Source organism: Lithobates pipiens, unplaced genomic scaffold (assembly GCF_037356315.1).
Source record: "Lithobates pipiens isolate NorthernLeopardFrog02 unplaced genomic scaffold, aLitPip1_a1.2 Scaffold_3, whole genome shotgun sequence".
NCBI classification, from domain to species: domain Eukaryota; kingdom Metazoa; phylum Chordata; class Amphibia; order Anura; family Ranidae; genus Lithobates; species Lithobates pipiens.
This window is the reverse complement of record NW_027507790.1, coordinates 84131041-84146528: the sequence shown is the minus strand read 5'-3', so window position 1 is coordinate 84146528 and position 15488 is coordinate 84131041. Positions and strand designations below refer to the sequence as shown.

At 41.8% G+C, this 15488-nt stretch overlaps 1 protein-coding gene across 3 annotated transcripts in view; it reads right to left on the bottom strand.

Moving 5' to 3' along the window:
* The window catches only part of KDM2B (lysine demethylase 2B), a 205976-nt gene that overhangs the window by 82037 nt on the left and 108451 nt on the right, over window positions 1-15488 (bottom strand). For all 3 annotated transcript variants that reach the window (XM_077461976.1, XM_077461975.1, XM_077461977.1), the window contains 2 exons: window positions 11238-11364; window positions 7103-7557 (listed from right to left, as the gene is read on the bottom strand). In XM_077461976.1, the coding sequence (XP_077318102.1) occupies window positions 7103-7557; window positions 11238-11364 (582 nt within the window). The remainder of the gene's footprint in view (window positions 1-7102; window positions 7558-11237; window positions 11365-15488) is intronic.

The window sequence follows — 15488 nt, the reverse complement described above, 5'->3', positions numbered from 1 at the left end:
GTAAGGGGTTCATTTTTTACTGTGGGACAGTGAAAGTAATATTTACAGTAGCGATTTGCTCTTTTTGTACTATAAAGGGCTCATTTTAGTTTTTTTTAACCGCATTATGTTAGTGGCCGATTAATCGATTATGAAAATAGTAATCGATTAATTTCATCATCGATTAATCGATTAGTTGTTTCGGCCCCAACTCCGACACTCAGATACTGACCAGCTATACCTCAACCAGCCTCTTCACTTATGATCATTCCTCAGTGATTTGTTACTTGACTGAGAGATTGCAGTCTAATAATAATCTGAAGCAATGAACAGCCATTGTTTAGGACATTGCAAAGCTTAAAAGGCCAAGTTAAATATTTTTCTGAAATCCAGCTCCCCTTTGTACCAATATACCATTAAGGTACTTAAAACTTTCTTCGATTTTCAGAACAAGGCCTTACCTTAGCCCCGGCTGTGTTCATAGAAAACAGACTTTCTGGTATGTAGATTTGGGACATGAGAGCCAGTAAGACACAGTAAGCAGTTTACCAGCTGACCTAATTAACACACAACCTGCACCTATCAACTAGGTTTGCATGGCAACGCCGGCATCCCTCCACACATGCATTTGCCTGACTTGTCAATGTACTTTGCCACAGCAGCTATGTTTGCATGGCATCCCCAGCGTCCCTCCAGATGGGCCCTGGCTGCATCTGGCCCATGGGCTGGGCACCCCCAATGTAGTGCAAAGGCCTGCCTGATTGGATACAGAGTGAAACGATAGATAGGTGGGTCATCCTATTCCATAGTTTTGGTAAAGCTAAAGGAAATTGTACAAGTCATAGTTTTACTTTAACCCCTTAACGCCATCACCTCCCAGCCCTTTAAGAGGTCTTTGATGCCAGGGGGTGGGGTTTCTGATCATGTGATGACCGTGATTGGAAGATTGCATATAGAGATCAGGAGCTTTCCATTAGCCATCGGTAACTGTGCCACACATTCTGATATGCATATATGCGACCTCTCGCCATTAAGGCCCACCCGCTGAGAGGTTTGAAATAGGAATCCAGCAGAGCTAGCAGGATCACCAGATTTATTTTAGTAAAGTTAGTTTAGGTAAAAGTATCAAGAAGAAGTTTGAAGGGTAGATTTTCTAACATAAACATGCACATATATTACATCTTCATTTTTTGGAGTAACAAACTTTAAAGTATATGTAGACCCCAAAAATAGACTTCTCTTATTTGGTTTGTTTTGTCTGTTGAAAGAATTTTGTTATATCAGTTTGATAAATTCAAAAAATACCTGTTGATCGTGCCATAAATCTTGTGAGATTACAACTTCCTGTGCGGTTACCAATTACATTGTTCTTAGCCATCTTTGAGGGCTACAAAACCACATTCCTCTAGGTTATGAACAATATGGGGTATCTGTAGCTATATCACATTTCTGTTGTCATATATATTATTAGATATATTAGTATTATATTCTGCATACACAGAATAGCATGCATAAATGAAATGCTGGAATTCATAATCAAATTACGGTAAGCTAATTTTTTTTTTAGCATAAACAAACAATACATGTAATGAGGGGTAATCACCACTAGGTGGCAACCATCCTTAAAAAGGTGCTGGTAGTGCAAATAAAGTCCCAAAAAGAAGTGCAGAGATTAAAGTATACCTAAAGGCAAAAGTTTTAGATTTGGATTGACGGGAGAGGACTTAGAACCCCTGTCAGTTTTTATTGCTGTCTGTGTCCCTGTTCGGGAGATTCACCCTCTTTATTTGTCCCATTTGTCATTATTATTGAAAGTGAAAGTAAAAAGAAAATCCCAAATTTTGGGTCATCCCCAGAAAAGGAATAGAGGGGAAATCTTCCAATGGGGACACTAGTTCTGGTTAACTGGGAGGCCCCAAATAATTCCCTTAGTTTGCAGGGATTTCCTCTCACTTCCTGTTTAGCTATGAGACAGGAAGTGATGGGAAATCTCTGTACACAGATGGTGAAAAAAAAAATCTGACAGGGGTTATGACCCTCCCTTGCTCTATCCAAACGAAAAAAAAAAAAAAAAAAAAAAAAGTTTTGCCTATAGTTCTACTTTAAAATCAAATTTTCCACCTTAAAAAAGTGATAATCGCACAAGTCCAAAACTTTGGTGCAAGGATGAATATAAATCACCCTCCTTAATAAATGCACATGCAGTGTCCCCAAGTGCAGAAATAATCCACGTTGTCATTAACAGTGCACCACACCATCACCTCTGTAATGCACTCACCAGATAGATGAAATGTATAAGCAAATACACATCAAATCCATATATCCCCTGAAGTTCATCAGACTCCCAACAGCTCAGGTGCCAGTGATCCTTTCTCTGCATATAAAGCTCACACCATAGAGCCCATGCAGAAATAGTATATAGTGTAGTATATGATAAATAGTTCATAAAATTTGCTTATACATTTCATCGCACTTTTTAAGGATGGTTGCCACCTAGTGGTGATTAACTCTTATAACATGTGTTTATCCAGTAGTCAACCGTCCTATAGCAGTTTTACTGCTACAAGGTGGCCACAATGTGCAGGATACTGCATTTCCAGGTAGCGAGCGCGAAGGAGTGTCTCTGGCGGCTCGCTCCTGCTGAGATTCTACACAGCCGGAGCCTATCAGTGGGTCCCATGGACCCGATGTCCACCGGCAACCGCTGACCGTTTGGTACACAGGCAGAACGGCAGTCTGCCTATGTAAACAAGTCAGATTGCTGTTCTGTTAGGCCCCTTTCACACATGCGGACGATATGTCCGTATTTTATCCATCCGTTTGCGGATGAAATACGGACATATATTCATCCCTATGGGATCTTCCTTGCTAAGGCCTCTTTCACATGAGGCGGATCAGTAATGATCCGCCCCGTGAAGATCCGCTCGCTCAGCGGGGATCGCTCCGTTGTCCCCGCTGAGCCGGCTGCGGACAGGGCGGTCTCCGCACACTGTGCGGGGACCGCCCTGTCAGCTCTCCGCTCGCCTCTATGGGGATCGGACGAGCACGGACTCATCCGCAGACACCCGATTTCGTCCGCCTCCGCAACAGTCTGATTCTGCAGACGGAGGAAAATCCTATTTTTCTATCCGTCTGCAGAGCGGATCGGACGAACACGGACAGACGGTCCGTGCTCGTCCGATCCCCATAGAGGCGAGCGGAGAGCCCTTAGGATGGTGATGGTCAATCACCGCCCTGTCAGCTCTCCGCTCGCCTCTATGGGGATCGGACGAGCACGGACCGTCTGTCCGTGTTCGTCCGATCCGCTCTGCAGACGGATAGAAAAATAGGATTTTCCTCCGTCTGCAGAATCAGACTGTTGCGGAGGCGGACGAAATCGGGTGTCTGCGGATGAGTCCGTGCTCGTCCGATCCCCATAGAGGCGAGCGGAGAGCTGACAGGGCGGTCCCCGCACAGTGTGCGGAGACCGCCCTGTCCGCAGCCGGCTCAGCGGGGACAACGGAGCGATCCCCGCTGAGCGAGCGGATCTTCACGGGGCGGATCATTACTGATCCGCCTCATGTGAAAGAGGCCTTAGCAAGGAAGACATGTATCCCATGTTCCTGCAAACCAGAGACAAGGATCCATGCCTTCCACTAGTAAAAGTACCTCCCACACACTAAGAAAACACCAGCTAGGCACACAGTTAACTTTGAGTGCTAGCTGCTTTTTTTGCTTGCGCTCATCCATACCAGTTAGATATATTAGAGTGATTGACCATCACCATCCTAAGGGCTGATTCACACCACAAAAAAACGCACTCTAGATCCGTTCCGGAAGCAATTTTGCATGCGTTTCCTGATGCACTCCAGATGTTTGGTTTTTTTTTCGTTTTTTTTTCACTGTACTGTGGTCCAGTACATACCGGTGCGTTTTACTGCATTCCAGTACAGTCCAGTGCAGGACAAATGCAGAATGTTCTACTTTTTTTTTTTTTCTGGAACTGGAAAGCTCTGGAAATGACTGCACTGGTATGAACTACGCCATTGGAAATTATATAACCTACTTTCCATGCGTTTTTGATGCAGAAAAAAAAGCACTGGACTGCATGTGGTGTTAACTGGCCCTAAGACTGCCGTGTGTTACTGCCAGAATTGCAGAGCGAAGTTTCGTTTCTCTTGGCTTTACCAACGCTTACAGAAAAGGAGAATAGTGCCAGCAACGTGATCTGAAGTGTTGGCTCAATGTTTTAGCTCAATTGCTCAGACAAGAAAGTAAAAAAACTGCCTGTCTGACCATTTGATCATGCCTTCGTGGACTCAACTAATTTTGAAAGATTTTTTTGTTTGAGTGCCATGTCATTGCCTCAATTTTCACACAACAAACGTTCTACATCCAGATTAACTTTGACAAGTGCATAAGTCTAGTTACGAATGTTCTTAGCCAGGAGTGAATTCAACAGATAGAAGTTTGTTCATTCCCATCAGATTCTACAAAATGTTTTCAGCCTTGTCCTTCGATTTTTTCCGCTCACTCTAGATGAAACCGATTGAATCACCCCCTTTGAACTCTTACATAATGATGTTAAAAAAAAATAAAAAATTAATGTCAGAATGTGTAACAAAATTTTACAGGTGTAAAGGCCAGCTAAAGTCTCTTAGATATAACAAAATGCACATGAAAACAAACCCAAGGAATTCACTGCAAAGTTTTGAAAAATGTTTTTCATCTGTGGAAAGGTAAGTTCACACTGCGGCAGAATCTGCTTGTAAGAAAGTAGCTGCGGATTGCTAGCTAGCCTCATCCCACTAGTTTAGGCAACGTTGTACTGTAATGGTTCTCATGTGAAGTCCGTCACCCCCTTCCATCCCTCCCGAAATGTATGCCTGTGCCAATCTAGCACATCTGTCGCTACATGCATTTCATTTCAGACATGGCTAGAAGGAAACTAGCACAAAGAACCCAATAGTGGCACTAAGCATCACAGGAGTAAAGACATGCCTGCTATATACAACGGATATAAAAAGTCTACACACCCCTGTTAAAATTTCAGGTTTCTGTGATGTAAAAGTCATCAAGTGGAGAAAATATAGCACAACAGTGGCATTACCAAGAACTGGACGTTCCACAAAAATTGATGAAAAGACGAGAAGAAAACTGGTCAGGGTGGCTGCCAAGAGGCATACAGCAACATTAAAGGAGCTTCAGGAATATCTGGCAAGTACTGGCTGTGTGGAACATGTGAGAGCAATCTCCCGCATTCTTCATATGTCTGGGCTATGGGGTACAGTGGTAGGACAAAATCCTTTTCTTACGAAGAAAAACATCCAAGCCTAAAAATTTAGCAAAAACACATCCGAAGTCTCCCAAAAGCATTTGGGAAAAGGCGTTATGGTCTGATGAAACCAAGGTTGAACCTTTTGGCCATAATTCCAAGATATGTTTGGTGCAAAAACAATACTGCACATCACCAAAAGAACACCCTACCCACAGTGAAGCATGGTGGTGGCAGCATCATGCTTTGGGGCTGTTAATGTTCAGCTGCAACAGGGGCCTTAGTTAAGGTAGAGGGAATAAACAGTTCCAAATACCAGTCAATATTGGCACAAAACCTTCAGGCTTCTGCTACAAAGCTGAACATGAAGAGTAACTTCATCTTTCAGCATGACAATGACCCAAAGCATATATCCAAATTAACAAAGCAATGGCTTCCCCAGAAGATGATTAATGTTTTGTAATGGCCCAGCCAGAGCCCAGACCTGAATCAAATTGAAAATCTGTGGGGTGATCTGAAGACGGTTGTGCACAGGAGATGCCCTCGCAATATGACAAATTTGGCGTTTTTGTTGCATAGAAGAGTGGGCAAATTTTGCCAAGTCAAGATGTACCATGTGGATAGACTCATACCCAAAAAGACTAGTGGCGTAATAAAATCAAAAGGTGTGCAGACTTATGCAACCACATTCTTTTAGTCATTTCGTTTTACTTCCCACCACCTAAAAGAGTTCAGTTTGTTGTTCAACTGAGTTGTACAGTTTATAGGTCACATTAAAAAGGTGGAAAAAGTTCTTAGATTATCTATCTTGGTCTCATTTTTTTTACATCACAGAAACCGGACATTTTAACAGGGGTGTGTAGACTTTTTATTTCCACTGTAAATGCATGGAAGGTTATAACATATCAGCTGTGATCGGGCAGTAAGTAGTATCAACAGAAACTATGCTCTATACTATACAGAGCATCATTTCCTTCTGCAATTGAATTCGTTTAATAACCTTACCATACCGACTTATCGCTCATTGAAACACCCTTTGTGTTTACCCTCACTGGTGCTGCTGCCAACTAGTCTTCAACTCTCTAAACCGGAATAGGGTCATACCCCTACATTAGAGATGCTAGCAGTATGTATGGCATTTTTTTTTAAGTATACAGGCTCACGCCCAGCACCAAAAAAGACTTCAGATGGAGATGGGTAAAAACCAGAGGATGATGCCTTTATCATGTAGAGTAAGTAAGCAAGCACCTTGATGAGAAGGTTTTAAGTTAGGTTAGGTTAGGGGGCTAACTGGATTTTGAATCAAGGAAGCCTCCAGACTGGGGACAGAATCATGGCTGTAAAATGTTTAAGCCTTTATAGAATAACACAAAATATATAATACATTGCAGCTTACCAATTTGGTGGCTGCATTGCTTTTCACTTTTCAGGTAAAAGAACATTTTCAGCAAGAACAGAAAATACTTGTTCGTTTTGCCAGAAATGCAGTGTTTGTTCACTTCCTCTGCATTACCCAGAAAGTATAAACATCCTCATTACCACTGTGTAAACTACTAGTCCTATCATTCCACCATGCAATGGAGATGAACAAAGGCAGACATATTTGAACTTCGGCCTCTGTGACAACTATGGCTGGCACCACAGATACTGTCGATAAAAAAAAATTGAAGACAAAAAGAATGTTGTTATCTGCAGGAGGTGAAAATTGACCAGATAAAAATAAAGTAAAAAAACTAAAATTATGCAGCCATCACATCTGAATCAAAATTGCACCATTAGACTTGAAATTAAATGAAAAAGAACATTTGTTTAAACACTGTATAATGATTATTTTGTTTACATATCTAGTATCAAAATTACTATACCAACCTTCATATCTTCCAGAAGAGCGTGTGGATTTTCTATTCCATCTGGAACACATTTCTTATTTTCAGGAAGAGATTCTAGTTTCTCCACGAGGGCTTTCAAACCCTTTAGTTCAAACTCTGTGAGGTGTGTCCATCTGGAAGTCACCTCTGTAGATGGAGATTCTGATGGGGTTTTTGGGAAGTCACTGTGCACAACAGACCTGGAGCTTTCATCAGAGTCATTAGATAGAGTCCTTTTTAAATAGTGCATTAATGTGGCCTTTTGCTTCTTTTCTGCTGACTCTTTGCCATCAGACTGTGTACTATTAGGTGTCAAGGATTCATCACCAGATAGCTTGGATATCTTTTCTCCATGGTCATCTTTCTCATCCAGCGTATGAGCATCACAGGATTCTTCCTCCATTTCTAACCAAGAATCTGAGGACAAGCTGTCTATACTGGGCCTTCCTGTCGATTCTAGGACAAACATTAATAAAGTATACATTATTTTCAGCACTTTGAAACAAAGCTTGCTCTTTCATACTGAAACTTGAATATCCCATGCAAAAGGTTAGTCTACCAAAAAAAGGTCAACGATTTTGTGGCTTGTTGACCTCCTCCCTTACACCCCCAAAGATGGTAGTAGCAAGTCCTCCCTAGCAGGTTGAAATCCTAGATCCCCAAAAGGGCTTTTGACTCATGTTGCTGCATACAAAACACATTTAACATGGTGGTATACGGTATATGTATATACATAATGGTGGCAGCAAGCAGACAGACCTCATAAGATGAAAAGGTAGTGGGTAAGTCAACTAATGCTGTGTACACACGGTCGGACTTTTTGACAGCAAAGGTCCGACGGAATAAGTCAGTCGGAAAATTCGATCGTGTGTGGGCTTCATCGGACCTTTGCTTGCCAAAAATCCGGCGTACTTTAGAAATAGAACATGTTTTACATTTTTCCACCGAAACTCCGCCGGACCGAGAAATCCGTTCGTGTGTATGCTAGTCCGACGGACGAAAAGCGCCGCTAGGGCAGCTATTGGCTACTGGCTATGAACTTCCTTATTCTAGTCCAGTCGTACGTGATCACGTTTGAATCCGTCGGACATTGGTGTGATTGTGTGTGGCCAAGTCTGTTCATTCGCAAAGTCCGTCGGAACTCCGCTGAAAGTCCGTCGGAAAGACCGTCGGACCTAGTCCCTCGAAAAGTCCGGTCGTGTGTACGCGGCATAAGTCTCTTCAAAACCGAAACACTAGATTTGGGTGCTCTGACTGTAACCCAAAAAGGTTGTGGCCAGGACACGTCACCAACAAGGAATTAACTAAAACGTTCAATACTTGCTGGCTTTCTTGGTGTTCCTGAAACAGTCAAGGCTATAGCTATCCTAGAAAGTTACAAGATAAAAAAAAAAAAATTAAAACACTTATATGAATTTTTAAAATATAGTAAATTATTTGAAAACAATACTGTGCAGTAAAAAAGATTGCATTCTTATTTTGATCCAAAAATAGCTATCCCTGAACTATGTTTAAATGTTTTCTCCCAGTGTTATGCAACTACTGTAGTCTCTTTGTATGGATTGTGGATGTGCAAGCCTTCAGCAGCCACTAAACATCATAGTTTTACTATGGTAACTAATGCAGTGCACTTGGTATAGGCACACCTGCTTCTAGTCCACCTTGGGAGCACACAGGAAAGGGTGGCAATGCTACAGCTGAACTGAGTAAGAGTTGTCACCCACGGATAGTAAGGGTCTATGGATATATCTTGCTAGTATGATATAATTGAAAGCAGGACATATACAATATAATAAACTTACAATTACAGTAGCATGTGAAACAACATATTTGACTTCAAAATGTTGGTTTAGATATTCTGATTTCAAAGAGGACAATAGTCAAAGCAATCCACTTATCTACCCCGCCCCCCCCCCCCCACCTTTCGGGGGGCGAAGCAGGTACCTGTTTTTGTCAGTTCGGTCCACCTCCTCCTTCCCCCACTGCCGGTTTCCCTTATATGCAATGGAGGCGGCAGCACCTGCGAGCCAATGGAAAAATCGTCTGGGGTGCTGACTTTGCGGGATCTCTGAACAGGTAAGTGCCCCAATATTAAAAGTCAGCAGCTACAGTATTTGTAGCTGCTGACTTTTAATTTTTTCTGAAGGAGGCTGGACCTCCTCTTAAAGACCACAAGAATACAACTGATGTAGCAAGAATATTTTACTGTAACCTGATGGCTTAACCACTACAATACAGGGCACTTTCACCCCCTTCCTTCCCAGCCCAATTTTCAGCTTTCAGTGACAATTGCGCGGTCATGCTACACTGTACCCAAATGAAATTGTTATCATTTTGTTCGCACAAATAGAGCTTTATTTTGGTGTTATTTATTCACGACTCCGTTTTTTTTTTTTTGCGATATAAGCACAAAAATAGCGGAAATTTGGAAAAAAAACAATATTTTCTTTTTTCTATTTGAAAAGAAATCCAATAAAATCAAATTTTGTCATAAATTTAAGCCAAAATGTATTCTGCTACATGTTTTTGGTATAAAAAATTCCGTTAAGTGTATCATTATTGGTTTGTGTGATCACGGACATATGTACGCAAATGATCATGTACATATGTGTGCAGGTGATCACGTACATATGTGTGCAGATAATCATTGGGACATGTGATTTTAGTGGGACATATGTGGGGGACATGTTTTTATTATTAGGGACATGTGTTTTTATTATTTGGGGACATGTATGTTTTGGGGACATGTGTGTTTTGGGGACATATGTGGGGACTGTGTTGTGTGTTGTGTGTTTACACTACACTGATGATCAGTGAGTAAAAAGCTGTAAAAAGCAGCCCATACTCACTGATCATCAGCCGGCTGCAGCGTTCTGCTCTCCTCTCCTCAGCGGTGACTTCCGTGTGAGGAGAGGAGAGCCGATTGCCTAGCAACCGGCTGTTTGTTTACATCACATGACGGCCGTGATTGGACACGGCCGTCATGTGATCAGGAGGGCCAATCACAGAGCCCTCCTGCCGATCTGAGATGTGCCGTGTCCGGGTGACACGAGCACATCGGGATCGCGCCGCTGCGCGGGCGCGCGATCCCGCTACTCCTGAATGACGTTCCTGAACGTCCTATCAGGAGTAGACGGCTCCCACCCGGCCGTATATATGCATTGGTGGTGGGAAGTGGTTAATTATACCATATGTCAGTGATGGCGAACCTTGGCACTCCAGATGTTTTGGAACTACATTTCCCATGATGCTCAACTACACTGCAGAGTGCATGAGCATCATGGGAAATGTAGTTCCAAAACATCAGGGGTGCCAAGGTTTGCCATCACCGCCATATGTGTTGGTCAATCTAATGTAAGACAGCAGGAACCTTCAAGGAGTCAGTAACGATGCAATTCCATTGTGCCCCAGAGAGAAAGACTGAAATAAGTTAGATGCCTTTTCAATTTCTGTTTTTTTTTTTTGTTTGTTTTTTTTTAGGTATACTGATTGCCAGGTTGTCTGGGATCTATTCATCCCAAGATATACACATTACTCAGCCTCCTGTTAGACAATAATGTACAAATTCATTTACAGACCATTGATGCACAGATGCAGTATTGGGACTCTTACAAGGGCAGTCTGAACCTGTTCATGCCAAGCCTAGTTCCTCCACACAGGAAGCCCAGGTGCAGCGTACAGCATATAAGTACCATGAATAGCTGTGTGCCGCTGGACTCATGTATACAGTGGTGCCATCATAAAGCAGGAGAACAGCGTACAAGTATTTGCAACAAAAAAAAATAAATAAATAAATAAACATTTTCAATGTTTTCCACCTTTAAAGTTCTTTATTTGAGAGATCAGAGAGATTATGTATGGTTATATCCTTAAAGGCCATAATATTTCATTTGAACTCTGCAAATACATCATATGAATTTACAGAACATAAATACTGTAAAAAAAAAAAAAAAAGTTATAAAATAAAGGTGACATAAAAAAAATAATATAAAACAGGAATTATATAAAATAAGAACACAACGTGTAAACCAGTTTTAATCCAGTCAGTCAATCAGGTTCAATCTAATAAAGTTCGGTAAAGTAGATGAAATGGTAAAGCAGTTATTTATCAATCTAAGAAAGCACAGTGCACTTACCAAATAGCATTGATTCCTTCTGATACTCCTTGTTAAGGTAACAGCGGTTGGTTAAAGTGCAAACATATCGCTCCAGGACATACCAACACATTTCATAATAGAAAGGATAGCGGAATTTGGCATGCACCTAAAAAGAACCCAACAAAGTTTAACTATGAGGAAGCGTATGGCATCAGTTCTGAATGAGATCACTTTATGATTTTAACACTAAACAGCCTAAAGCCGGCTATAGATCGGGGCAATTTTCTTTCCTGCAACCACGGGTTGATCGAGGAATGCCTCACACGGAGCTATAGTGTACTCCCGGCGGGGGGGATACAGTGATTGTACCCTTTTGCTACGACTTTAAAATGACAAAAGATGTACGTATACACGCATATACCATGGTTGAAGAAATTTTTTTATTTTTTTTTGCCAGGGTTGTGCAAGTAAAACTCCTTGGAAACACCAGCAAAGGTTAACATTTACTGAAAAAAAATCCTCCCTTGGCTACCCCTTGGTAATGATTATAGAAAGATCATCCTGCTGTAGCCCTGATAAATCACAGTGTTGTAATTACAGAAGAACTGCTTGGGAACTATTTGCCAGGAAATTACATTTCTGGTGGAGTTCTGTACACCAAGGAAGCCATGTTTGACTTTTTAGCCAATCTTAGAAAGATGATACTTTCTTAGGAATTATACAGGCTACATGATTTGTATTGTATTTTTTTCAGCCATTTTGCCTTGTGTTTTGTTTTATGCAGTTTAAACAGCTCTGTCAATAGCTGGACTCATACTGTATTTTGTTAGCCTTTTAGAAGGCAATGACACAGTATATGTATCCAGACATGGGGCTGTTATTTTCAGTAAAAGGTTGTTTTAGACAAGTTTTGCCTATAATCTTCTCAAGCAACATTTTAGATGACAGATTTGAGCGTGAATGAGTTCCCAGAATGGAAGGTGACTAATACAAGATCACCTTGAGTGTATACATATCTTCATATGACCACTTCTATTCTCTTATTAGTTATATGGGCCAAAAGCCATTTGCTGTTAGATTTGGGCACAATGTGGATCACAAAATCTGTTAAGCCCTGTACACACAGTTGGATTTTCAGACGGAAAAGGTCCAATCAGATTATGTTGTCGGAAAATCCGATCAGACTTTTTCCGTCGGAAATCCCGACGGAAAAAGTTTGAAAGCTGGATCTAAAAATTTTCAACAGCAAAATCCGATCTGACTTTTTCCAATTGTTTGTAGAGAATTCCGACAGACAAAGTGCCACGAATGCTCAGATTAAATTACAAGACCAAAGCTATTGGCTACTAGCCTCTATGTAGTCCCGTTGTATGCAACGAACATCACCTTGTTCCGAACGATCAGATTTTCCGACAACTTTGTCCGACCGTGTGTATGCAACACAAGTTTGGCACAAAATCCATCTGAAAAAATCTGATGGATTTTGTTGTCGGAATGTCCGACCATGTGTACAAGGCATTAGAGATCAGGCCATAAGCAGCTCTAGAATGAGGAAGCCTAACACAATCCGGATTATCATGGAAAATGGGGATGCTATAAAAAGGAGGGCCCAGAGCTATGAGGAACGAAGGAAACGTAGGGCTGGCATGACAGGGTGGAAGGGGAACCAGAAAGCACAAAGTTAACGTGTTCAAAGGGAGATGTAGGAGGTTTACTTATGTGATTGGCCAATGAGACAGGGTGATGGGGAGAAGCATAGGAGATTAAAGCGGAGTTCCACCCAAAAGTAGAACTTCCACTCATCGGATTCCTCCCCTCCCCCTCCGGTGCCACAATTGGCTCTTTTCGGTTGGGAGGGGGGACAGGATACCCGTCTTTGACAGGTATCCTTTGCCACTTCCGGGAGCCGCAGCCGCGGCTATTGACGTCATGGCTGGGGCTCCCTCCTCCTCCTTCCCCTGTCACCAGGCCAGTAGGAGAGAGGAGCAGGCCTCGCACATGCACAGTAGGGTTCCCAGCGTGAAGCCGAAAGGCTACGCTGCCGGGTACCCTTACCCGCAATGGTGGCTGCAGCAGCATCTGACAGCTGATGGAAAAATCAGCTGCGGTGCCGACATCACCGGACTCCAGGACAGATAATTGTCCTATTATTAAAAGCCAGCAGCTGCAGTATGTGTACCTTGTGGTGTTTTTTTTTTTTTTTGGCAGACCTCTGCTGTAAACTGGAAGGAGGGGATGGACTGTAACAATCAGAGCCTGGAAGCCGTCGGATGAACATCCCTCCCTCACTCCCTAGTATTGGCTATATATGCAGACGCTTTATAGGCAATATGGCAATAGGGTTAGCAGTTGGGACCCTTGACTGGGATTAAAATCTGCTTGTGAGGACCCATCAGTTGGTATGGTGTCCTCTGGCTATGTGTGGTCCAATAATAGGGACCAGGTTGTGGTCGACCTGTAAGGTCTGTGGGCAAGTGGTAATGTCCTCGAGGCAGTTTAATAAAAAGGTCTTATGGCCGTTTAACTCCATTTCGTGTTAAAGCGGTAGTAAAACACTTTAAAAACAAGAAAAAAAAAGTGGCACTGGGCAATTTAAGTCAAAATGTGCTGGTATGTATCTTTAGCAGCTCTTCCTTCCTAATTCGAGGGCTTTGACGATATGGCCGAGCTGGCATGGATGGGCACGGTTTATGGCAGGGCTCTGAAGGAACGGCATGAACATGCCGTTCCTTCAGAGCGCATGTGCCAGTGACGTCACTGGCTGCATCTAAAATAAATATCTCCTAAACAGGAAATATTCCACCTAAAGGAAATATTTACTGTACCTATAGGTAAGCCTTATTATAGGCTTACTGATAGGTAAAAATATTACAAGGGAGTTTACTCCCAGTTTAATATTTTATTGGGGTTGAAGGGTGGTGGAGATCTTGGAGGATTGTTTGGAAGTTTTAGGGATGACCTCTGATATACCCTAGTCATGTCATACCAGTTTATGGAGAGAAGCGACTTACAGATAGGGCAGCAGTAAATTGCTTTGAATCAGATTACATACAGTCTATAATTCTGTGTTTACACCTTGATCAGTTCATTTCAAGTAACGCAGCACAAGCACATTCAGCTTGTAAGCCCAATGGAAGAGACAACCAACTTAATTAGGTTTACAATACATTAACCCTTTCGCTTCCATGCCCTGCACCCTACTTTTAAACATAAAATGGCCAGACCATTTTTGCAACTTTTACCTTGTTTTACTTTTCACTTACAGCTTTCAGGAGTTTGTAAAAGACCCCCAAACCATTCATTTTTAAAGGAAATTAGGACTGGTCGAATTAAAAGAAGATGCTACTGATTTTTTAGGTCCTGTAATATTTGTGCAAAAATTTATCAAAACGGTAATGCACTAAAATTATTATTTCAGCGGACACAAACGGCACAATTTATAAAATCCCTGCTAAATATAAAAGCTAAAGCTGTATTGAGTTAATAACTAATACTTGTAAATTTTAAAATTTTCACCATTTTGCAAAATGGTAAAAAACACAGGTACACAAAAAAACGATAAATAACTAAAATGTAGTTATTTATTTGCGGAATTTAAAAAGGTCCTCTAAACCCCCCCCAAGGTTACGATACAAGGTTATTTCTCCTAGCCAAGATTATAGCTGTTTCGCCTCTCCAGTACCTTTTCAGTGTGTGTGTGTATGTGTATACTATGTGTGTATATTGTGTATATACTGTGTGGCCCCATAATCTATTGGCTGGGGGCCCCATTATCTTATCCTATTGCCCAGGGGCCCCATAATCTCCTATTGCCTGGGGGCCCATTATCTTATCCTATTGCCCAGGGGCCCTATAATCTCTCATTGCCCGGGGGACACATGAGTTGTCAGTCCACCCTTGTCCATGGGGTTTGATGCGGACCACACATCCATAAGTGTGATCTTTTTGCAGCTGACAGTCACCTATTAGTGACTTCTTTGCTTGTCTCTACACCAAAAATGTTGCACTACTCTGGAAATTTGGGGAAATATCCAGGTTCCACATGAATACATCCAAATCTATGGATTTTATTTTATTTTTATGTCCCACAATAGTTGTGCAAATGTTTATCAAACAATACTTTTGATTAAAAAAAAAAAAACACACTAAAACCATTATTAGCACACGCAAACGCAACATAACCTTCATAAATTGCTAAATTTCTACTACTTTGTCCACGAGGCATACTAAAGCGTATAACAGCAGAGGGCTGTATTTACCCCCACAGGGATGCACAAGTGTTCCATGCAT